The sequence below is a fragment of the Plodia interpunctella genome, chromosome 9, assembly GCF_027563975.2.
Source record: "Plodia interpunctella isolate USDA-ARS_2022_Savannah chromosome 9, ilPloInte3.2, whole genome shotgun sequence".
Lineage (NCBI taxonomy): Eukaryota > Metazoa > Arthropoda > Insecta > Lepidoptera > Pyralidae > Plodia > Plodia interpunctella.
Genome location: NC_071302.1, coordinates 5,708,458 through 5,732,621, shown reverse-complemented (window position 1 = coordinate 5,732,621; position 24,164 = coordinate 5,708,458). Strand labels below are relative to the sequence as shown.

Here is a 24,164-nt window from a genome sequence, read left to right as displayed (position 1 = left end):
TCTCCGAGTGTTTTTGAAACTTGCACATCAAAAGAAGAAAACATAATTTACCATACTGCAACTATATTTCTATTCTGTATAAATTAATTTTTTAATAGAACTTTTAGTATAAATTACTACAAATATACGTTTTTAATAGGTATTTTCTTTGTTGCAGGTATAATTTTCACGGTGTATTTGCAAGATTTACTATTAGTTAAGGTTTGGCTCATCTCACGTATTTACAAGGTTTAATATTGTTTTTTTTTAAAAAGTTACTTTTTGGTTGCGTTAATGGTGAGGTAAAACATGCTATTTTCTTGTTCTTTGTTTACGTATTAGGAGGCTTTGACTAATGTTTCACAACACAAGCCGTGACTCACGCTAGCTATTTGTTGCTACCATTTTAAAACTTGGCGGCATTGCGGCGTACCTTTTCATTTCAGGATGAAGTGAAAGAGAGAGGAGACGTTTTCTCCTGAATGGTGTTTGAAGTGAGCGCTGGTGCCATCCCGACGTGGGGTTGTCCGGTCGAGGGTGCGCGCGCACGTCTCCCAGGGCGCAGGACGCTCTTTTTACTAGTCTTATGAAGGTTTAGACTTGTATCGCGAGATTAATTATCCTTAATATTAGGCTCATAATTTCTCGTTCATAATACTTATAATCATAGCGTTGTTAACAAACAAAATTTAATACTTCTCATTATTTTGGAAAAAATAAGATAAATATTGTCTTTTCGTCCAGAGACTTAAAGAAATCATAATTGTTAAAGCAATGTAAACAAAAGAAAATTAATTAATTTAATGATACACAAAAGTTTCATGGTGTAATTTTGTCTACGTACTTATAATTTTCGGTATAATGCCGTCTCTGGTCAATTATCAACTCTTCGCGTGGTTCAGTCGCCGATAGAGGCCACACATATCAGGCACATCAGGTTTTGTCGGCGTCCACATCAGAGGGTGCTTATAACATTACCTTGAAAAATCTAAAGTCAATTCCTCTATATCTGCTGCCTGTTACTCAGAAACTCCTAAGGTGAGTAAACAAATTAAATTATAATGCACTGCCAAAGCTTCATGTTTTTCCACGGCGAACTTTCTAGTGTCATCGGTATCACGTTATCTACGCCGCAACTAGTGAGTACAGTAGTTATTGAACATTTCTATTGTAATTATCGATCGTGTACTTCTTAATTATTAACAGGAACGTGTACACGATTCTGTATGTAGAGTTATCACTGAAACCACAGCTTATGTAGATCACGTTAGGGTGGGACTCCGTCTGAATATTTATCCTAGGTACTTGTTGAAACTTACTTATATATAATATTTTAAAATGACATATTGTTTCACGCAATTCGATTCAGACTATTGGTTTTGATCTGTTCTTTTTCATGTATCTGTCAGTATTATACTTAGAGGTCATACTTATTACAGAAGTGCAATATACTTAGAGAAAACATACTTATTCCGTTACGATCGTTCTGTGTAGGTGTACATTATCTTATCAATTAAAATTCAATATAATAATAGTAATCCCTTGAAGTGAATGAGTAATTTCCGCTATAATATAATTATATGCAGTTCAATAAACAGCAACAGTTATAGGTATCTAATTGTCGACACGAGAAATATTCGTTTGTTTCCTTTGCATTGAACGAAACATCATCTACCTATATGTCACGTAAGAACTGTTCATTTCATGATATAAAATTCTTTATGTAATACAAACCAAAGAAAAAAGAACTGTCTGATCATATTCATATTCTAGTTAAAATAAAAAGTACTTGATCTTTGTATCTAAATATACTTATAGGAGTCGTTGACTCAATGACATCATTTGACAATATCCGCCTACGATATAGTGAAAAAGTAAGTAAGTAAAGAGTGGTGGCTTAATTAATCACAAACCTTCCGTTTCAATCTTTGGCTACAATTTAGAATTATTTGCGATGGAATACTGTCTATTGGTTAACTTAAGTAAAAAAAACATAAGAGTAATTCTGACCCGGTTACATTCGAAAACTTTCAAAAGCAGTTTAATTTTCTTGTCCTCATTAGACAGCAGCGACACCGGACGAGTTATATTTCTTTTCAATAAAACCAAATGTCGTCACATGGTGAAAAATAATGGTTTTTCACTTAATTAAAAGAAGACATGTAAGGAATATCAAAGTCGTATGTATCATAGAAGGGTAATGAACAGTTGGCAGAATAATAACTTGACAATCGTTATCCACCTATCAAGATGTCACTGTTATCGATTGTTTTACAATAATAGACTCGACTTGTAATCTTAATTGATAAACAGCGATAGGTTCTAACTTGTCAATGTTATTCTATTCGAAGGACGTGTTTTGTACAGTTTTTATTTCGATCACAAAACAATACAAATTATGTGTTCTATTTTATTAAAATTTACGAAACAAAAATAAAATAAAGTGAAATGAAAATTATTACCTAGTTGGCTTTGATTTTTATATACATAACATTAAAATCTAATTGACGTACCTTATCGATGTACCTATACTATTCTTACATGTCTGAAGTGCCGAAGTGGAAAACTTTCTTGACACGTGGCTAACAAACAGTTACTTTGAAAGAAAGATTGATTGAATTTCTTTTTGTATTTGTTTCCCCAGTCATTTATGACTTACTTTATGTGATGTTGTAGAGCATACTTTATGGTCAACAGAGTTTAAAATGAAATCTACACTTGAACGCACTTGCCTGGCTTCAGATGCAGGGGTTTAAACCGCAGAGTTGTGGTTATAGATATAACTTTACGTGGAAAATACATATTTATTTTCCTAGATAGATATATGTTATCTAACGGACGGGATAAACATTAAAATATACAAAAACTCAATTGTATTTTAAATTTAATCAACATTCGAGATTATTGAACTACAATGTCTATAATAACTTAAGATTAGACACTTATCTACCTACTTACTGCGTTTATCACAATTTGAAATCATAATATCTATAAATTGCTTTCTGTTTTGGTGTAAAATACAGTATTTTGAAAATATTCAACACATAAATAACAACTATTGTCAACGCATCATTAACATTCAAAATATAGGGGATATCAAAAGTCCGCGTTTCCTCATAGCGCACACAGTCTTGAGCAGAATATATCACATCGGAAAGTTTCCGTCCACTGACGTGTTTTGGCTCATAGTTTGGCTAAAGTTCGCTCCGGTCCGTCCCGACGGAACGAGGCATATTTTTATACGACTTTGTGGAAAGTCCGTGTTTTGACAAAATGGCATTTTGCCATTTGAAAGTTATTTCGATTGTGGAATGGTCTGGTAACTACCCTATTCTTTTGGGGAAGAACTCGAGGGTTTGGGGGTTGGTTTGAGGTGGCGGAGTGGCAGGGATGTCGTGCTGGGGCTTCAGTAGACAGGGGTTGACAGCCCTGGGCGAGCTGTTATCAGTCCTCTTTTGAGCACACTCTGAGGGTGTGAGGTGCAGCTGAGGCAGCTGATTCTTTGAGGCCACTGGTGGTCGGTCAGCTTTTGGATGCATTTTGTCTGGAAAGAAAACATCAAATTCATTAGCCACCAATACAGTTTATTTTTATATATTACAACGATTTATTGTTTATTAGACATTTTATAACTTCTTGGAAAAGGGAATCTTTAAAGGATGATGACTTTTTTCTATCAAATAACGATTTTGTCACTTTATTTTTTAATTTTTTTACAAACCAACCACTTCTTAAATGACATTACTAATAATAAATGAAATTATTCAAATGTACTCACTTTGAATATCCAAACTGATGTTTTCCAACTTAGAATTGATGGTTTCCACACTGTTCATAAACATTGGGTTACTAAAATTATTATTATCGATATCACTGGGCCGAGCACGGAGGTTGGGCATGGAATGATCGTGGAGTGGCTATAGCGTCGGTTTTATATCGCGGCTGACTCACTTGGCAGAAGAAATCTATCGATACGTCACGCCGTCTGACGCAGGGTGACGCCAAATCGGACGCATACGTGCACTTCTTGATATAACGCTTATTTTATTTCTCTACGTAACAATTTTAAATTTAATTCTGATGAATAATTCAATCAGGTCCGTGTTTGGACCTCTATGAGGCGGCGGTAGAGAAATAAATTTACAATTACATTAAAAAAAATAAATAAATATTAAAAAAACATTAAAACTATTTCTTTTCTAATAACTTGGATTTCGAAGGAGAGTCAATCTGACCACTTAACATTTTAGAGAAGGTCCGACTCGACTAAATCGAGATTTTTATGGCCAAGAAACCACCTAACTCATACAATGACTTAGCTATGTTAGGAAGGTTCATTTATTACTGAAAGTACCTTTACTTGATAATTGACGTAATGATTAACTTTGAGAAACACTGAATTAACATTATGAGTATTAAACTGACACCACAAAACGTAATAACAAATGGTGCGTATATTGAAACACAAATGTATGGAAAACTTCATTTAACTCATCGGTAAATTAATGATTTATTCACGCTTTTCTAATTAACCGATTGCGAGTATCGAGACTATCAAAGTATCTAATAATAAAAATTATCTCATGGAAAAACAAACATTACAATTTTACGAACAGAATGTAATTCCTGCATTATTATATAAGTCCAGAACAAACTTGCGATAAGTAGGTTGCTCATAATTATGTCCACTCTGTCAATTATCTGTAAGGAAGGACAAACAAACATACATTTGTAATTATTATATCTGGTATATCTGAGTAAAACGTATATGGATACCTAATCTAAGTGTATTTCCCTAAGAGATAATGAAAAGTCGCGGGAAATCCAAATGAGATGCGTGGACGCATGTACCGAATCATCAGTATCGTATAGTGTTTTTTTTGCTATGTTGACGCATACGTACATATTAAATAAGAAAGTTCAATATAGGGTCAGGGTTCAAAGTTCGTCTAAGATAATTAGGCGATTCAAATAAGTTTCACCTCGCATCGATATAATATAATATTTTAATGATATAAATATAAATGATATAAATACTTATACCTGTCCAAAGAATAAATATTTCAAAGTAACTATTACGATAGTCATTGTTTGGTGAAATATTTAAATTTCAATACATATATTGTATGTATTATATATTCAAAATAGACCAAACGGGAAAGTAGACTAATCGATCCGGAGGGCAATTTTTTATTATTTTAAAGCACTTTGTAAAAGAATAACAACGTTGATTAAAATACAATATTTATTTCGAATTTTTTAAATTGAGTTAGTCTAACAAATAGAAGTGTAATGTATTGAGAAAATATTACAAATTTTCTTGATATGAAAATGACAAAGTTCACGGGAAGGCGATCTATTTTTTATTCTGTTTTTGTCACGAAGTCCACTTTAATCGAGCCAATAATTAGTTTAGCCTTCAGTCGACCAGCCAGTGCTCTCTAATTGAGGCTTTTATAGTTGCTACTAGATCCGTGATCTTTTTGCAAGTACTTGAGACAGTAGGATCGATTTGTCCAGTAATTATAGCGAACAAGGCATATTAAAGATGGTAGTATTTATGACATCTGCAGTATTTTTTGTTATTACTCAGTTAATTGAAATATTCTGGACCTATATAGCTAAATCGTTAAGTGTCAAAAGTATTCAATATGGGTAACAAAATTACCTTCTATTTTATCAGCAACAATTTGTTATTGTTGTAAGTTGTTAAACAGTCTGATAGTAAACGTCCAAGGCACGGCTGATGTGTGAGTAAATTGAACGTTAGATGAACGAACTCCGAAGGTTGTCTAATCACCTCCGTGCGGTATGGAGCGATATTGTATGAGATCCCAAGGACAAGGTCAGCCAAGCCCTCCGGAGCTCCCATGGGCGCGACCACGCGGTAATCACTTCGCTTCGCACGTAGTTGTAATTCATAATTTAGATATGATGTAGATTTTTGTTATGATGAGATGCCTAAAGTGACCATCCGATTCGATTTTGCTTTTGAATTGTAGCATTCAAACTCTCTGACCCACTGTCTCTCTAAAGCCCTAAGTTAGCCTAAAAACGAGCGCGGTAGGTATCTAGCATTCACAAAATTGGGCGTGACGTTTTTTCATAACGACGAAAGAAAAATCCGTTAACATTTCTTATAGAAGTGTGACAAATTAACGATACATAACATATAATCTATTAAGTAAATAAATATACTAAATAGTTAATAATATCTCATTTAGTATGACGACGGAATTGCACGCGAACGCTGCGTGTTAATTTACGTCCGATTTTCAACAGTGCGTTTTTACACGCATTGATGCTTGCGTCTTTACAGATAGAACAAATATTATCTTTTCACATTTCATTATATTGTATTGGTTTATTTTCGGAACTAACATCATGAACTAAATTTATAAACCGACCAGCCGTCAAACACGCAAGAATTTTTATCTTTGGATTTTGTAATTTCTCGCCTTTCTAAAGTGTTGAAAAAGACTACATAGAGTATATAGGTCACTCTGAACATTGATCGAGTCTAATAAGCAATACGAGAGGTTGTATTTAATATACCTTTTTTGGACTGCAAAGACGTCACTGTGCAGTAATTAAGATAATAGGTATATTTTTCGTTAAAAATTCAAAGCTTGAACAGGTAGGTCTATTTTTGACAGAAATTGTGTTTATTTAGAGATCGCGTAAAGTATCGCCTTCATTGACGTAAAGACCTACTTTTGGGAATCCGGCCCAAATAACGTAAATGCTCCTATTACCGCCAGTTTTAGCTGTCTTATGATTCACTTTTAAAAAATTGATATAAGCTGTTATGTTAGGAAAGATGTTATAATTTATAATTAATCTCAACGAAGTATTCTTTGCAATTCAGTACTTAAATTCAATATTCAATAACACAATAGTTACTAAATAATTATTTAATCCAAAAGAGTAGTTGATTCTATTACCGACCCATAGAATGCGGCAAGATTCTATTACCGATTTTTCTACTTCTTTTACCGACCGCTACGAAGTTGTCACTTCTTCTATACTATTAAATAAAATAAAAAAACGTTTTTAAGGTATTTATTATATAATAACAATAGTTATGAGATCAACATTATTACAATATGAACATAATTATTTATTGCAACGCTTAGAGCACTTATTTTTTGTTATTTTAATTAATAAAAAATATAATCAGCCTCAGAAAACAGTCTTCATATAATTAAATGCTTACTTTTTAATTACCTACATACTAATTAAATATTATAAATCAGTAACAAAAATATTTTTACCTGTAATACAATCACAAAATACCTTTATAATAGGTACACACATTTATAATTCGCTCAATACAGAAGCCGACCCCAAGATGCTTGGGATTAATAAGGCTACGAGAAGAGAGAAGAGAGAGAGACAGTAATCAACGTTTGCAAATTCAAATAAAGTAGTTTTAAAAAATATTATCAGATTCAGAGTCAGATGGAAAAATAATATGTCGTTTATACGAAACAGTTTTTGGTACATGTAACTCATCATTATCAGATGATGATGTATTTGGAAGAACTCTAGCTGATGTTGAAGCATAACCTGAATGTATTGCATTTTTAGTTTTCACTTTGTAATTATTTTGTCGTGGGATTAATACTGAGTCAGATTCAGATTCTGAACTTGACGTCGTATTACGACGTATTTCCAACGCTTTTGATGTATTATGTTTTCTCACACTTGTTGGTTTAGACACAGCTCCCATATTTTTCCTTTCTTTTGCCTTCCTAAGATCTGCTTGTTTCTTTTCTCTTTCTATTTTATTTCTTTGTAATTTTTCTTTCCGTATTTTTTTCTTTTCTTCTTCCTGTGCTTTTTTCTCTTCTGCTTTTTTCTGGTATTCCATGAACTCATCTGATATTGCAACAGTTGGTGTAATTTTTTTGGAAACTCTTTTATTTGATTTAGTGTCAACTTTAGGAAAGAATAGAGCATTTTTAAAAGGAGTTGTAAGATTGAGCTCTTTTGGTATAAACCTTGAATGACTAGAATTTTGGATTGACTTACATGGCGTTTCATTATTAACTGTAGTGAACAATGTGTCGTCACTATGACTTTTATTCAGTAGTAGCATAGGTTCATCACTAAAGTTTTTATTGGATTGTTTAGGAGTTGATGTTCTTGCATTGTGATCTTCACTGTTTAACTCTTTGACGCAATCAGTTGAAGTAGTAATTGTTTTGGGGGGTATCTCATTAACATATTCCAAAAGATTCGATTCAGGCTGAGTGCTCAATAAAGATATGGTATCCGATTCTTTAGATATAATTGGAGATAGCAATTCGTCCATGGGAAACATTAAAACATTATTAGAAACGGTATTAAAACGGTTTGGAACAAGACATCCACTTGCACTGACTTCATAAGTCAACGTCTCTTCTTCACCAATATTGTTGACAAGCGTGGTATCACCCAATTCTAAATTGTTATCGAAAGTTTGTTGTAAAGGTGTATTGTCGATAGGATTAATATCCCTCCAAAACTCAAATAATTTTTTGTAAGTCTCATCGCCATTCCATACCGATCCCGATTTTTGGAACATTAGGAGAACTTCAGGTGATAAGCGACGTTCAAACTGCTGTTTAAACTTTTCTGTATCGTCGACAGATTTCTCATTGCCTGTAACAGTACTCGATCCATGGCTACTAATATCATCTGCATTGTCTCCACTTTCTTCACTTGTTGCATTAGCGTTTTTTGTCAAAAGTTTATCATAATTTACATTATCAGGTCCAAAGGGATATAATCCACAACATTGGAATCCATTCTTAATTGTTTGTGATACAAGAGTCTTTTTTAAGCAAATATCCACTTGAGGTGCAAAATCTATTCGTCTTAATTTTGCAAAGTTGTTTTGAACTCTAAAATCATGAACAACAGTTCTCCAAGTTCCTTTCACGGGTCTGAATACAGAAACGTCTAAGGGTTGAAGAACATGCGTTGCATTAGGTAATAATGCTATTAGGATTATTCCCTTTTCTTTGCAAAAAACTGTCAGAGGGAGTGATATATGAGAAGTGTGACCGTCGAGAAATAAAGCTACAGGAAATTGTATGTTATGCTGAATCAGCCAGGGATAAAAGCAATTGGCAACGTACTCATAAAATGCGGCCATATTCATCCATCCTGACTCAGTGTGACCGATACCCCATCCAGATGGTACAGTTGGAACAATGTTTTTTGGTAAACGCTTGTATGGATATAAGTCCATGGGAGGTGCTATTGCAGCATCTGCAGACACATTTACTAGCACTGTTAAACACTCCTTTTCGTCATTGGCCACTCTACTATATACTTTCTTGCTGCCTCTTCGGACAAGAACTTGTTTTCCTTTCGGACACAAAAAGAATCCGGTCTCATCACAATTAAAAATCCGACTAGGATCTTCCAAAACATCAAGAAGGTTATTTTGTTCAAAATAACTATGTACTCGATTGAACCATGCTCTTACAGCTTCCTCTGTAATATGTGAACGGCTTGTAGGCAAATTCTGAGTAATTCGCCTTGAAATGGTAGGATGCCTCGCCATAAACTTAAGAAACCATCCTTTTCCGGGAACACCATATTTAAAAGGATTAGAGCGATTTAAGTTTTCCACCAATTTTGCTACTGTTTCCAACAATTGATCCTTAGTTACAGGAAAACCTGACTTCCCGAGATAAAAAATCCAGTCTACCAGTCTTTTTTCTTCCTCCTTCGTTAAAACTGTTTGTTTTCCACAATGTTCATTTATATATTTATTATTTCTCTTGTCACGCAGAGTTGTCCTCGGTATGCCATAGGTTTTTGAAGCTTCGTATATGCTGGTACCTTCATTTATAGCTAGAAGCGCAGCTTCTAGTTGAGCAGAGGCGTACTGCTTGCGCTTCTGCGGCTCCATGATTCTATAAAAGAACACAATATTTTTAAAGAGATATAGAATTTAATTCTTCGAAAGAAGCTTTAAAAAGTTACATAGCCCCATTCCGTCCCGCCTTTTTTATTTGATTTGAAAACATATGAAATACAGCCAATGCCATGAAGCCGTGAATGAAACTGGATAGCAAATATTATTTATCTTAATAATATGTCCTGTGACAAAATCTCTCAAAACGTCACGTATGCAAAAAATAAGCCAATTTGTTCAAAAATATACATTTTGTTTTTGTGTACTGTAATATTACCAAAAATATCGCCACAACTGTGAGTCGGTAATAGAATCAAGTATGAAGGTTACAATATTCTATTAGCGACCAATAAAATTAATAATAAACAGATAAAATATCCGCTTTATGGAATACTGTTAAATTCGATCTCATTGCTATATTATTTCTTTTAATGTCAGTTAGTCTTTAATTCAGATAATATCAGTTATTTTAGTATAATATCATTATAATAATAGGGATATTGTCTAACGTTGAATCGAGTTTTACACAAAAACTTTAAGAAATAGCTTTGTCGTTAATAGATCTAAAGAAGTAAAATAATTTTAAGAATTGAACAAGAAAAAAATCAAATCAAATGAGGTAGTTTATAATAGATAATTTTTTTTAAAACTTTAATGTTCTCAAAATTTAACAACGCCATGGGTCGTTATTAGAATCAAGTTTTGAAATTTGGATTCTATTACCACCTTAAATTAAAACATGATTTTATAACACAAAAACCAATAAAAAGTATTATTATTAAGAGTTAGTTTAGATAACGAATATATACGTTACAGTTGTAATGTGATAGCAAGAAGGCAAATCCATTTTTAGTGTGTTATTTTCCTTAAGTAATATTTAGGTGTACTTACGTGGCTGGAGACGCGACACTATGAAACGTGCGTCCGCTTCGGGCGCGTCCCACTTACTGTCAAATTACTTTTTTCACTGGCTATTTAAACACACAAACTTTACTCTTTTTGTTGTCCAACAAAAATACGTTACTAATTTTTAAGGTATGACTTTTCTGGAACCCTATATTATGTCTAATATGAGTGATTTAAAAATTAGATCGTTAATAGAGTACACATTTTAGGGGGTCGTTAATAGGAGCTTTTACGTTATTTTATAAGCGTTATAAATCAATGGACAGTTTAAGTTTTTGATAAATATTTGCATAGTTGAAATATGTTAAGTTTCAATGTTTCACGATATTTTTAAAGTTTTGGGTAGGTTGATGTGATGTCGACAATTAAAATAAAAACTACTTTGCCAGAAATAATACTTTTTAACCCTTTGTATTCCTAATACCATGGGGCGAAGTATGCCCAAAGGGAAGACCCCAAATGCGTTGGTCTGATGACATCAGGAGAACAGCAGGCGTGAAGTGGATAGAGATTGCCCAAGATCGACAAAAATGGCATAAGCTGAAGGAGTCCTACATTCATGTGGCTGAAAAGATGAAGAAGATTCAAATAAATTCAATAAACAGTTCATTAATACACAACAGTTATTTTCTATCAATTGATGTCACGATTCACGAATACATGAGATGAAATCGCCTTTGCTGTCAGTTCTCGCGTTACAACTTGGGAGAAAAACAAAACACTTGTCAAGTCGTGACAGGCATTATTAAATTTGATTTGGCATGTAATATTTGGCCAAATCCTATATTTATTCATATAGTTCTACAACTAATTGTTCGTTTCTATATTTATTCATATTTACTATTGTGTCAGAATTTCCATCTCAAGCTGAGATTAGTCCACACTAATTTGAAAAAATCATACGAACATTTTAAATAACATATAATATTAATATTCTGGACATCATTGTCATTTAAGATCAAATAATCTAGTCTAGTCAAAGGTCAAAATAATCAGTATTCAGTCCATAAAGAAGTAGTTATTGATTTCTTACACCGCTTTTTCGGTAGTTTATTGTTAGCACAAGTAAATAATGTGTCACCAATATGTAGTAGTAATTTACCAAGGCATTGTCTTTTTTCCGTTACAACATAACATGATGGGAGCCTTTTGAACGGATGATTCATCAGAGAAAATATTTCAAGAACATGAGCGGTTTAGCATTTGCTGACTCATTCTGTTAATCCTCTTAATCTTAAGCAGTTAGACAATACATCTTAAGAGTCAGTATCATAATCTTGGCATTATGACGATAAAACCTGAATCTGCTTAAAAATACATTGGGACATTTGGGACGTAGTTTATCGAAATGAGAACAATTCTAATCGAGCGTAGGTTATTCATTTAGGTACAATTAAGTTTTCACCTCACAGCCTTTAGGGACACTAAAAGGTAAATATAGATTCATCGCTTCGTAGTTTATGGTTAGTTCAATAAGTATCAGTACGAGCAAGTACTTAAGACCTTCACTTTTCACTGTCACGACAAAGTAGATGGTCGTTGAAGAAGTTTGCAAAGCACAACACCTTTTTTATAGCTACCGGTTTGCGTGAGACGCTGCTAATAAACGTTTTATTATCTTTTATAGTTTCAAGGAGATATCGCAATAAGCGATCGCCTCGTCGTGCGAAGAATTATGACATATAACACATCGGTGACAGATTGAAGATTATACAGGTTAAATTGTCAAGTATGGAAGCTAACAGCGTGAATCGGGTAAGCCTAGTCGTGGCCATCACGAAGGCAAAGAGAATTCGCACATAATATCGCGACCGTGAATTTAGGAACTAATAAATATACCATTGTCGAGCTTTTGTACCTACAAGCCACAACCATTTCGGTGTGAATCGAACACACAATTTTTGCTGAAAGGCTCCAATTTTATTGCTATTGTTCGTATTATTTCGACAAAAAGTTCGAAATACTTGGCCGTGAAACTCTTGGTTCATTTGAATAGAATAATCGCGAGCAACCTTTAGACACCCTTAACGTTGTTAAGTAATCAATTGGAGTTTTATTCATCAAGATAACAAATGTGCTACCATTAGAGGCGGTTGGATATTAGTGACTTGAGGAAAATAGGGGAGTTTAGGTGTGACGTCAAGCGCTGTTTAGGGAAACTTTAAAGTTTTCCTTTTGATATTGATTAATTGCTGACTAGTCCATATGATGTTTCTTTTGATGTGATAGTTAAGAAAAATATAACTTTCAAATAATTATAACCCTCAATACTTACCTATGATATTCTTTAGTCGTCTACAGTTGAGTGAATATTTCGTAGACTGTTTTACATAAACTAAAATACTATCCGTTTTCATGAAAAATCAATATTGATTGTGTCAAGTGACTTGTCTATACTGATGTTATACCTAGGTATACCTATCTCTAGTGTCGTAATCGATAACTAAGTATTACACAGTTTTAGGCATGTTAATATAATGTTACACAGTAAGATTAAGAATATAAGTTTTTTTATGCTTAAACTCATAAACTCGACATTACAGTTGAAATCTAAGTACCTAGAAAACCAATAATATGTCTTATGTCATTAGCCGCTACCATCATAATGCGATTTATTGCGATAATATATCTTAAAGTCATTCTAATTATGTACCAAGATTGCCTGTAGAGGAATGCCTATTTACACTTTTGTTTGTGGATTTGAATTTAGAATTCTAAATTTTATTTTAAAATTAAGAGTAAAATTTAATTTTGCCTACTTACTTAAGTAACCTAAAACGCTCAATAATTATAAAGCATTTGATAAAATTATTGGTAAATAAACGGTGTACAAAGCTTTGATAATGGTAGAAAACCTTAAATTTCTTTAAAATTATGTTCAAAATAGTCCCTGAGCGACGGAGCTCTGTTTGATGTAAATTTGACAGGTCTCGTTGACAAGAGCCATAAGCTCAAAGTATGGTCACGCAACAATCTTTAGGTAGTTACTTACCTATTCATTTACGAACAGAACATCGTATACTATTTAAAATAAATTTGTGTTTTAGAGAATAATAAGAATGCATGATGGAAAATACTTTTCTATTGCACTTAATTAGTTGGTCAAAGCTTTACGCCAACGTAAATCTTGTAAAATTAAGAGTATCCAAACTGTTAAAAAATAATATTTAGACCTAAGCTGATGTAATAAGCTTTATCAAAGCAGAAAACAATTAAGATTGTTGACCTACTGGCACAGTTCGTGACAAATTAGGTACTACTCCGTGAATCGACTAGTTTTTGCTTTCTTGATGAGTTCTTTCATCGATGCCAAGGGCCTGCAATACACGGGAGCATAGTAATATAAATAGCAAAGTTCTCTAACTAAAATACTTTTAATTTACTAATACCAATATACCCATTAATTTAAATTCAAATCATTTATTCAGAAATTAGACCTTCACAGGCACTTTTTCTCGTCAATTTTTATCTTTATAGTTATTTCTCACAAGCTACAAACTACTGGCATTTCAGAACGACCACTGCTGAGAAAAAATGCCGAAAGAAACTCTCATTTGAACAGTGTTGGCATGCCATTATTGTTTCTTACAATGTTTTTTCATATAATATATAAAAGTACATAATGTACATAGTCAAAAGGTATATAAAAACAGGTTATGATTGTGATCCAAGTGCTGATTATAATATATATAGGCGACATGTTCACTATGAACTTAAACAACTGAGAGGACATTCTATGAAACTAAGTAAGCTTCCGTATGCTAATCCTAAAAGACACTTTCTTCAAACCGTGTTGTGCGTTTATATTGTGATAAGTGCTCCTAATATAAACACTTTTAAAAATAGACTTGATGAACATTTAAAGACACAAGTGATGTGATTTACACGCATCAGCTTTAAGCTGCTAGTGAATTAAATAAATAATATTAATAATATAGATATGAAACACAATTAACTTACATAAAAAAATATGAGAAATGAGATGACCAGTAGGCAGCACCCGTTCACGAGTTGATGCATGGGTCAGAACTATAGCATCATGGATAGTTTGATTTTGATTATCATTAATGTTGATGTCCGTACAATTTTTCGTTTGGAAAATTGAAATTTTGAACTTAATCCAGACAGCAAGGCACCAATAGACAGTTTCTTTTTAAACCCTGAAATTACTAAACACAAAAAAATAAATTGCTAACACAGAACTACAGTCAAATACTTACGAGTCATTCTAATTTATCTATTAGTACAACTGTTACTCGGCCGTGAAAGGGAATTGTGAATTGATTAGTACATTCAGTAAATTATTTTATTAATTTTTTAACGATAAAATATATTAAAAAAACACATTGTTTTGGTTTCGTCGAGAGCAAGGAAGCGAGGCGGCGACGGCGCGCACGTCTCCGCCCCGTTATCGTGCTCGATCATTTTTATTTCGCGATTATTTGCCAAAATTGCTGGCATTCTGGCTTCATTTTATTTAATTTATGTTCTGCATCTAAAAGTTCAATGTTCCGTCAATAATAAATGACATTGTTGAGCCGATAATAGATTCTAGTTTTGATAGCTAGGGATTTAAATCAAGTGGGTCTGCTTACTTATAAAAGGAAATTTTATTATGGAAAAGTACTATTTCACTGACATGCAAACCTACTTTTCAACGATATCAGCGGTTTTCCACGGTAATTAAATACTTTAAAGTGAAACAAACACTTCCATCTAGATCTTATAATCTAAATGGTGATCTTCTGCAAAATGTTTTAGGCTAAAGAACAAATAGGTACTTACAACAGAAAATGTTTTGTAAGACTATGACTAAACTAATTTTTTTATGAAAATTAAAGTTATTTATTTATTGTAAAGGCACCCTTGGAGACTCGTCCACCGAGTGCAGGACCCCCTGGCTTGGAGTCTTCGGGGCCGACGCAACCTCCTCCGCGTCCGCCGCTGAACCGAGCTGATTCACGATCGGCGTTCCCACCGCAATTGTTGAGAGCAGGAGCACCCCTGCAGGCACAGCCTAGACCACAATTCCAACCCGGAGGACCAGTGACAAGTGCCCCACAATTGATTCGACAAAGTGCACCAATACCAAGAAGTGCTGTACCTATCGGTCCAGTGGGAAATCAGCCACCACGACCACAACCACCTCCATTAAGAAATTTGGGTCCACAGTCTATTGCACCACAACAAGGCCCACGACCACTTCAGTCCCCCACATCTGCTCAGGCACTAAGAGCATTTCCACCAAACAACCTTCAGTTCGGTCCTAGACAGCCACCGCAATTCGGACCAACAACACCAGATGGTTTTAGGCCACAAATAAATCCACAACCGAACGGTGCTTTTAAAAACGGAACACCACAGCCATTACAAGTGCCCAGACAACCATCTCAAGGCTCATTAAGAGGCCCAGATCCTACAAACGTATATCAGTATAAACCAGCAAACCTGGATAATCAAAGCATTGCAAGTGAGAACCAAAATGCTACTAAATCGGAGAATGGCATTGAAATGCCTGGAGCGCCAAAGGGCAGGAGCTACAGCATTGCAGCTGCCCCCGGGGCGCCCAGTCCACTTAAAATTGAGGACGATAGACGAAAGTCTATTAGTACCATAGGCGGAAAAATTGAAGAGTTTACGAGTCGTAGCCCTGGCCTTGGTTTAATCCAAGAAGGCAAAATGGATAGCAAAGACAATATAAAGGGATCCAAAGATAGTGTCAGATCAGAAATCACTACCGATTTAGGTAATGATATTCTGGATCGACCAGAATCGCGATTGTCTGGTTCTAAGTTGACAGATTCGATTATAGGATCTCTATCTAATCCAATGCCTAAGAAGAAACTGGACGATGATGACGATGTCATTTCTCATAATACATCAATGCATTTGAAGAATTTAAATGAGCAAGGTCGTTATCAAAGTAAGCCGGAAATATCTGATCGATCACCATCTCTTACTCGCAGTGATGATTCTCCAGAACCTAAATTAAATGTTTCCCAAAACTCTAATCCACAACATGTAACGCCAGACTTGCAACGTCCCAAAACACCCAAGAATGATATAAAACAGGATATTAAAGTTGAGGGAAAACCACCTGTAACGCCAAACAAAATTCCACCCCCTGTTTCAAAGTCGCCTATTGTAGACTCAAAACCAATAAACAAAAAACCAACAGAACTAAATACTGCTTCAGATTCCACTAGAACTCCCAGAAAATCAGCTTCTGCGCCAAAAACTCGACCAAAAGGTAAAATTGTACGGAATGAGCCAAGCCGAACGATTTATTTTTTATTGTTTTCTTATATTAACTTTGGTGTTTGAAGTTAAAAATGAAATGTTAATATGTATTGCTTAAACTTTTCAGATGGTGACAACGACAGTGGTGTGGATGAATCTACACAAGGAAATGTAAGTAAACTTGTGTGTACACATTACTCTTAAATTAAAGTTTTTGATAAAGTCTTACTATCTTTTCTACACAAACAACCATCAACTAGTTTATGCAATAATGCAATAATTTTATATTACTCGATTTCAATTTTTTATAGGATCTCAATGGTTCTCCGAACTCACCAAACAAGAAAATTCCTACGAAGTTGCCGACTAAAGAAAAATCCAGCAGCAGCCTGAAGCCAAGCCTATCGAGGTCATCAAGTAAAAGTGCTACCGCAAAAACTCCCGAGCATCCTCAACCCACTGAGAAAAAAAGTAAGCGCAAACTTATTCGCAAACTTATTCTTCATAGTCGTATTCCTCATGGCTGAGGGTCGTGGTCATTATGTGGAATGAAACACACACAACAACTTTCTTGACATTATTAATGGTTTGTCATTGCCTTCTCCATTTCACACACAAGTTAATAATAATCAACCAGTGTGCAGGTTTCCTCACGATCTTTTCCTTCACCGGAAGCAAGTGGTAGTCAATGCAAACTACTATACATGAATCAAATTGGTATACAAACTCATATAGCACGAGTAGGATTCGAACCTGGGACCTTTCGATCCACAGGCGGGCGTCTTAACCATTACACCACCACCGCTTCTAAATCAATCTTCTAGATTGACACAATTTGTTCTCATATATGAGTTTGAAATTGTTTCAAAGTTATAATTTGTTGATTTATTTTTGTTTTCATATAACTAAGTATATTTTTGTTTTCAGAGGTGCCGATGAATAAAATTCAAGTTGGCAATGCTCCGTCTCCTAATATAAAGGCTGTTAAATCTAAAATTGGATCTCTGGACAATGCCACATATAAACCCGGTGGAGGAAAAGTCAAAATCGAAAATAGGAAGATAGAATTTGGTAATGTCACGCCTAAAATCGCAGCGAAGAATGACGCTTATACACCTAGCGGAGGAGCTAAAAAGGTATATATTAATTAATCTATATTTTGCTGTATACTTAGTGCTTTTTTAGGAGTCCAGAAATACTCGTAATAATAGAAATTTTAAACTACATACCTTTTATACATATATATCTAAACCCAATTTACGTTAGCATCAGCACTAATTTTTTTAAGCACTTGTATTTGTCATACAAGTGCTTTGAAGAAATTTTGTGCTCAGTAATTTATACTACTGTGTATGTCAATAATAATAAATAATTTATACTACTATGTCACAATTTAAAATTACATAAACAATTGATTCTAGATCGTTACCACAAAATTGGAATGGAATGCTAAGTCAAAAATTGGTTCTCTACAAAATGCTGCTTACAAGCCTGGCGGTGGAGACAAGAAGATAGAGACGGTAAAACTGGACTTCAAAGACAAAGCCAAACCCAAGGTGGCTTCTACAGTGAATATCACCCACAAACCTGGAGGAGGAACCGTTAAGGTAACATTTAATTTTCTGACAATTTCAATATCTTTATCATTCATTTAATTGATTGATACAATTACATGAAAGGCAGATCAATCACAGTGAGTACTTCTGTTGTTTCTAGATACATTGAGTAATATAAAGTAAAAATTGTTGCAGTATCTAAGTATAAATTAAACACTTGTAGGCTCATTAAAATAAGTGTAGATAGCGCACTGCCAGTGTACACAAGTAGAAAGATCAAAACGTAGATAGAAAAGCATTACTAGGTTTGTTCAAGAAGCAAGGAAGAATTAATAGAAAGAGAAAAGTAGGTCATTAATGTTATTTATCTTTAGTCTACAGTGGCAAAGAACGGAGCCAGAACAGTGAGTAAAATACAACTTTGTCAAATTGTTCGCTTATAAAATCCAAATCTGTGGATGACACTACACGCGCAGGTTTTGATGTGATTAAAACTACACTTAAGTGTTGTTAGTGAAGAACCTTGGACTTAAGAGGTTCTGATCCACTGTGAAAGTTAACGTGTCGCTATTGTTTTTAGTTTGTTAAATGGGCGTTGCCTCGGTGGAGGGCATCTCATAAACACGTTGCCTTCCACTCTTTGTGGAGTAAGGTCAGTTCGGTACGATCCCGTGAAAGAGGATGGTACCATAGGTACTCCCGATTGATTTGTTTATACTAGTTTGTTCAACTTCTAGATTTTGTTAGGAATACGTATGCCGGCTGAAACTCGCACGATGATTGTAATGTGCTTTGAAAGAACAATGTGCAATGTGACGTTATTCATATTCTAGCAGACGAAAATTTATATTACGACACTCGTTGTTTGCTTAGAATATAACACTTATTTATATTTATATGTATGTATGTATTTAATTCAATTCCGGAATGTCGTCAAACAGATTGCGTTGAAAAATATATCTACGTTCCCAACATTCATACCTACACAATTTACACGAAAATTGTCTTCATGCACGCTATGAAAATCAATAATGTCTTAAAATATGCAATACCTCGATGAATACAAGCACAACGAAAGAAACTGAATTTGTCATATAAGCACACACATATCACACAATATTTTATGTATGTTTACTATTTTAATGGAATGCTTTAGCGTGCCAAGAGGGTTTCGTAGGTTTTGATATTCTCACAACACATAACATTTTACGTCACGGATATATACGCGATGGAATCGAATACAACTTATTCACGTGACTTTTCAAAACGTTTTAAAACAGTGTGTATCTGTAAATATCAATAACGTAATGGAATCTACGAAACCCATTTACTCATTTAAAAATTATAATGTATTTATTTCACTACAAAGTATACATAGTATATATGGAACGAGATAATTTTACAGGTAAATATAATATATATATTTTAAGCAAGCACCTTGACTCTTTCGAACAGATTGAAAACCAAAAATTGGAATTCAAAGCACAAAGTAAAGTGGGCTCGTTGGATAACGTGAAGCACAAGCCAGGAGGCGGGGAGATCAAGATCTTCGATGACAAGGAGTACATCAAGCAGATGAGTGGGCAGTCTCCTCTGCCCGAGGGGCTCAGTCGCTCGAGGCAGTCGCTAGAGGTGAGGCCCCTAACTTTTGCTGGGCCTATATCACTTTCTGTTTACGTTTCTGCTTTTTCCTTTGTTTTTGGGTTAAGGTCTTCATCATTGTCATAACACTCATCATTTTTTGTTTCAGCCAGACTACTTATATACATTTTATTAAATAGGTAATGGAGATTGAGTTTGGTTTGTGTCTTGGAGTTGACTAATAATATCATTTCTTTTGTTTGTTTATTGTTTGGTTTCTGTTGCTCTTTATAACGAGTTTTTTTTAATCAATAATTACGTATGTATATGTTATGTTTTAATTTGAGGCATTTTAAATATGAACTCGTAGATAATAAAATATATGTATGTTTATTTTTCACAGAGTCCACTGCCACCAGCAGCACTGCCTCCCAAATCAGATGAGAATTTGAATCAACAGCAGTGTTAAATCGACACCCCGAAAGTCTTCATGTTCTCAAATAAATGACACTAACTTTTTAAATAATCATGAGTCCAATTTTGTAATTTTTTTAATCTTTGTTAATGATATATTTGATGTTCCCAGATAAATGAGTATTAACGAGTGTTTGGTTGGCAATGGATGCGTATAGTCGTGCGTGAATATATTATGTTATATGCTCGATCTAGTTGTGCACTATGTCAATGATTTACCATATCTTTTGACAATATAATTAAATATTTATTATCATTACTTAAATGTTTTCGTTAAATGAAGTTTACATAATAGTAGTAGCATAATATTGTTAACAGTTTCTTCAATACAATTAAACTATTTTATCCCTTATCGTTTTACAAATATCACGGAATGCCAATTCATAATGAAGTACCTATGTACTGATCTGTACCAATATATACAAAATATCTGGATTACATTTTGAAATCGATTTTGAATTTTCTATAGGTATTATAAAAAATTCATTATACACACCTATATTTAAAAGTCTAACATCGTAATTAGATTACTTTGGGCATTTACTATTGGCACTTTAATATTTGCGGCACTAACACATTTTGTTAAGTAGATATTTAATATGATTGGTATTAAGAAGTGATATTTATTGATAAACGCGTAATATTTATATAAAAAATAAGTGTAATATCTCATGTATTTATGGGTTTGATTAACTACCGTTTATTGAAAGATTATATATATGTATTGAGAGCATATCGAGGAAAAATACCTTGCGTATAATATTCAGGCTAGGTGAAGGTGAACCTAGGTGAAGTTGCGAAAAAAGGTTTGATACATCTAATCTTACTGTATATTACTTGTGTCTGTAGGATTTTCTGCCTGCACAGACTTTGATTTGGAGCGTTTTGATGTATTTGGCAGAGTCCGTAGCGCGAGTTTTTGTTAGTAGCGTTAATGTGGCAATCGGACCCACAGAAATCTTTCGCTAAAGTTACAAAAACTCACTCTAAGGCCTCAGTTCTGGCCACAGCAACATGCTTGCGATGCTTACTTTAAAAATGTTTTGCCTAGATTTGTATAGTATAAAACCATTTTGTATTGAAAAGTTGAGGTAAAATAATAAGACCTAGGTCTTATGAAGCTTTTATATTTTTATACAATTGCTGTGGCGAGGACGACTGGGGCTCGAGATTGACTGACGAGAATTTTTACTAGAATAATTTTCTATAAGTAGTGTATTACTATTATTGTTGTACCTAAGATTTGTTAGGTTTAGATAGCGCGTATAAACTTCATTGTTATAATTTTATAAACGTTTAATTTGTCATTATTATTTTTAGGGTGACATTTGATTGCATAATAACCTAAATTACTTTAATTGTGCTTCTAGATGTAAAAGACACGATTCTATCTGTTATTTAAATTAATTAAGTAGTAAGGCAGTATCTAAGTAAATTCGTAGGTACTGTAGGAAAAAGAAAGGAACCCTTTTCTGGAAATTAGTTTAACGGTTAGTAGGTATATTTTGTGAATGCAAATGTCTTACGTAATTAGTAAATATAAACAATTAATAATATAACTTAATACTAATTGATTTGTTTTATTTTTATGGTGTAAATAAGTATCTACTTAGTATTTAGATGAGATGATATAGGTACCTATATCGTTAAGTCTGCTATTTCAACGATGTTCTGAAATCGTAATATGTATACGCAAAATAGTCTTTAATTTAATTCATATATAAAAACAAATGTTCAGTAAGACTCTTGCCTTATTTATTGTTTGATACAATAAATATGGCAGATAGTCTCAGAACAATAAATCATCAAACTGATTGTGATATTTTTATGATGATTGTGATAATAATATAGAAAAAAAAAGTTTCTCTTGAAGAGACTATTTTAAACATAATTATCGTGACATCATAAAATTCATTCTTGGAAACAGTTACGTCACTTTTATTAGTCGAAATTGTTGAAATAGTATTCTAAGCACTCTGTTTTGAGAATAAAACCACTTACCCAGGTAGTTTATTTTTGTGTGTAGAAAATTCTTTACACATGCACACACATGCACCTTCACAATTGGGGACCAACTCAGCAGTGTGGTAAGTCTTGCTATTACTTTTATAATATTAGTGCCTCACTGTATTTTAATATAGGTTGTGTTAAAATTAAAAAGATATTCATATATGTCTGCATTCATGTTTGAACGGACCATTGTTCACCTAAAAATATAATATTTATTTGAAAGGATATATAAACCTGTAACTTGTAATTCTTATTTTTTTTTGTTTTAAAGTATAGTAAGTCAATATATAATGTAATTAATATGGTTAATTGCCCCTATTAGTCTACATGTGTAATTATGATAGTTATTTCAGAAGTATCAACTTGTTGCCTCATCAATGAAAATTTCAAATACAAACTAACGTTATTTTTCTATAACAGGACCACTACTACATGTCGGTGTACGAGTGGTCTGAGGAAGACCGTCCGATGACGCGGTGCCGCTCTGCCCGCGCCCCCCGCACGCCGCGCACCCCTCGCGCCCTCTCCCCCCGAAGAAAGTACACGATCACCGTGGAAGAGGAGGAGCGGGTCGCTAGGAACAACGAGAGGAACCGCCGGCCCTCCACGGCGCGCCTCGCCAGCGCCCGCGACCCTCCATCCTCTATTTCCTCTCGACGCACGTCCATATCCCAACGACCAGCTTTCACCGTGTACTGAGGGCTTAATGAGCATAGACGGATCCTCAATTATGAGGTGGAATACCATAATCCTCTATGTTTTCGTTTTGATATAAGCACCACAGTTGTCGGAACGACAAATCGCATAAAGTTCACACAGAAGTGTCGATATTCCATAAAGATTAATGTTTATGCATCGTACACTGATATTACAAAGTATATGAATTAAACTGATCTCACTTCTAGAAAATGTGTATGGTCCTTAGGGGTCATATTACAAAGTTATTGCCTTCATGTGTAGGTAGCTGTTAGAAGTAGTGACAGCACTTTCGTAGAATACTCCACCGATTTTAGTATTGTCATGAAAAGACAATAACATTTTATGCATATTTCAACCCTGAACCTTTCTAAAGACAGGTGTAAAGGAGTCATTGTTTCAAAATAGATTTTATTTGCTAGTATATCTTATGTCCGCTATCAAGCAGATATTTAGTGGTGATTAACTTTCAGTGACGCAAATGTAATGTCCGATAAATTATATTACTATTTAGTACGACATAACATTGCACATTTTTCATGTGTCTACACATTTTTATTTACCTGCTTCATGAAAAGACAACATCATTTTAATTGAGTAGATTTTTACGTTGTGTCCGCACATCTGGGAGTGTGTAAGATTGGTAGTAACAAGCGCAACGAGGGGTGTATTTAAATAAATCAAATCTCGCTATATTAAATAGAATAGTTGCAAATGCTCATCTAATAGAAATGAGTACGTTTTAAATGTTATTGATGAATAAATTGATGTAATCACTATGTGTTTTTCATTTTCCCTTGTTTAAATGT

General features: G+C 34.0%; 1 protein-coding gene and 1 long non-coding RNA gene across 7 annotated transcripts; one reads left to right on the top strand and one right to left on the bottom strand.

Moving 5' to 3' along the window:
- Window positions 1-866: 866 nt before the first annotated feature.
- tau lies at window positions 867-24,132 on the top strand. Of its 6 annotated transcripts, XM_053749262.1 has the most exons (11): window positions 868-1,017; window positions 12,426-12,553; window positions 15,659-17,048; window positions 17,166-17,209; window positions 17,350-17,509; window positions 17,966-18,174; window positions 18,460-18,645; window positions 18,969-18,998; window positions 20,050-20,226; window positions 20,345-20,375; window positions 20,579-22,219. In XM_053749262.1, exons 2-10 carry the CDS (start codon window positions 12,530-12,532, stop codon window positions 20,369-20,371), a joined length of 2,247 nt encoding a protein of 748 aa, XP_053605237.1. In that variant the 5' UTR covers window positions 868-1,017; window positions 12,426-12,529; the 3' UTR covers window positions 20,372-20,375; window positions 20,579-22,219. The 6 variants fall into 6 exon arrangements, with proteins under 6 accessions (XP_053605233.1, XP_053605234.1, XP_053605237.1 ...); XM_053749260.2 differs by lacking the exon at window positions 20,345-20,375 and having other exon boundaries at window positions 869-1,017; XM_053749258.1 differs by lacking the exons at window positions 20,050-20,226; window positions 20,345-20,375; window positions 20,579-22,219 and adding an exon at window positions 23,080-24,132 and having other exon boundaries at window positions 867-1,017.
- Window positions 11,194-12,338, bottom strand: LOC128672245 (uncharacterized). The gene is made up of 2 exons (XR_008404939.1): window positions 12,204-12,338; window positions 11,194-11,363 (listed from the first exon to the last, which is right to left on the bottom strand). It is a non-coding gene; the product is annotated as an uncharacterized LOC128672245 (long non-coding RNA).
- Window positions 24,133-24,164: the final 32 nt, after the last annotated feature.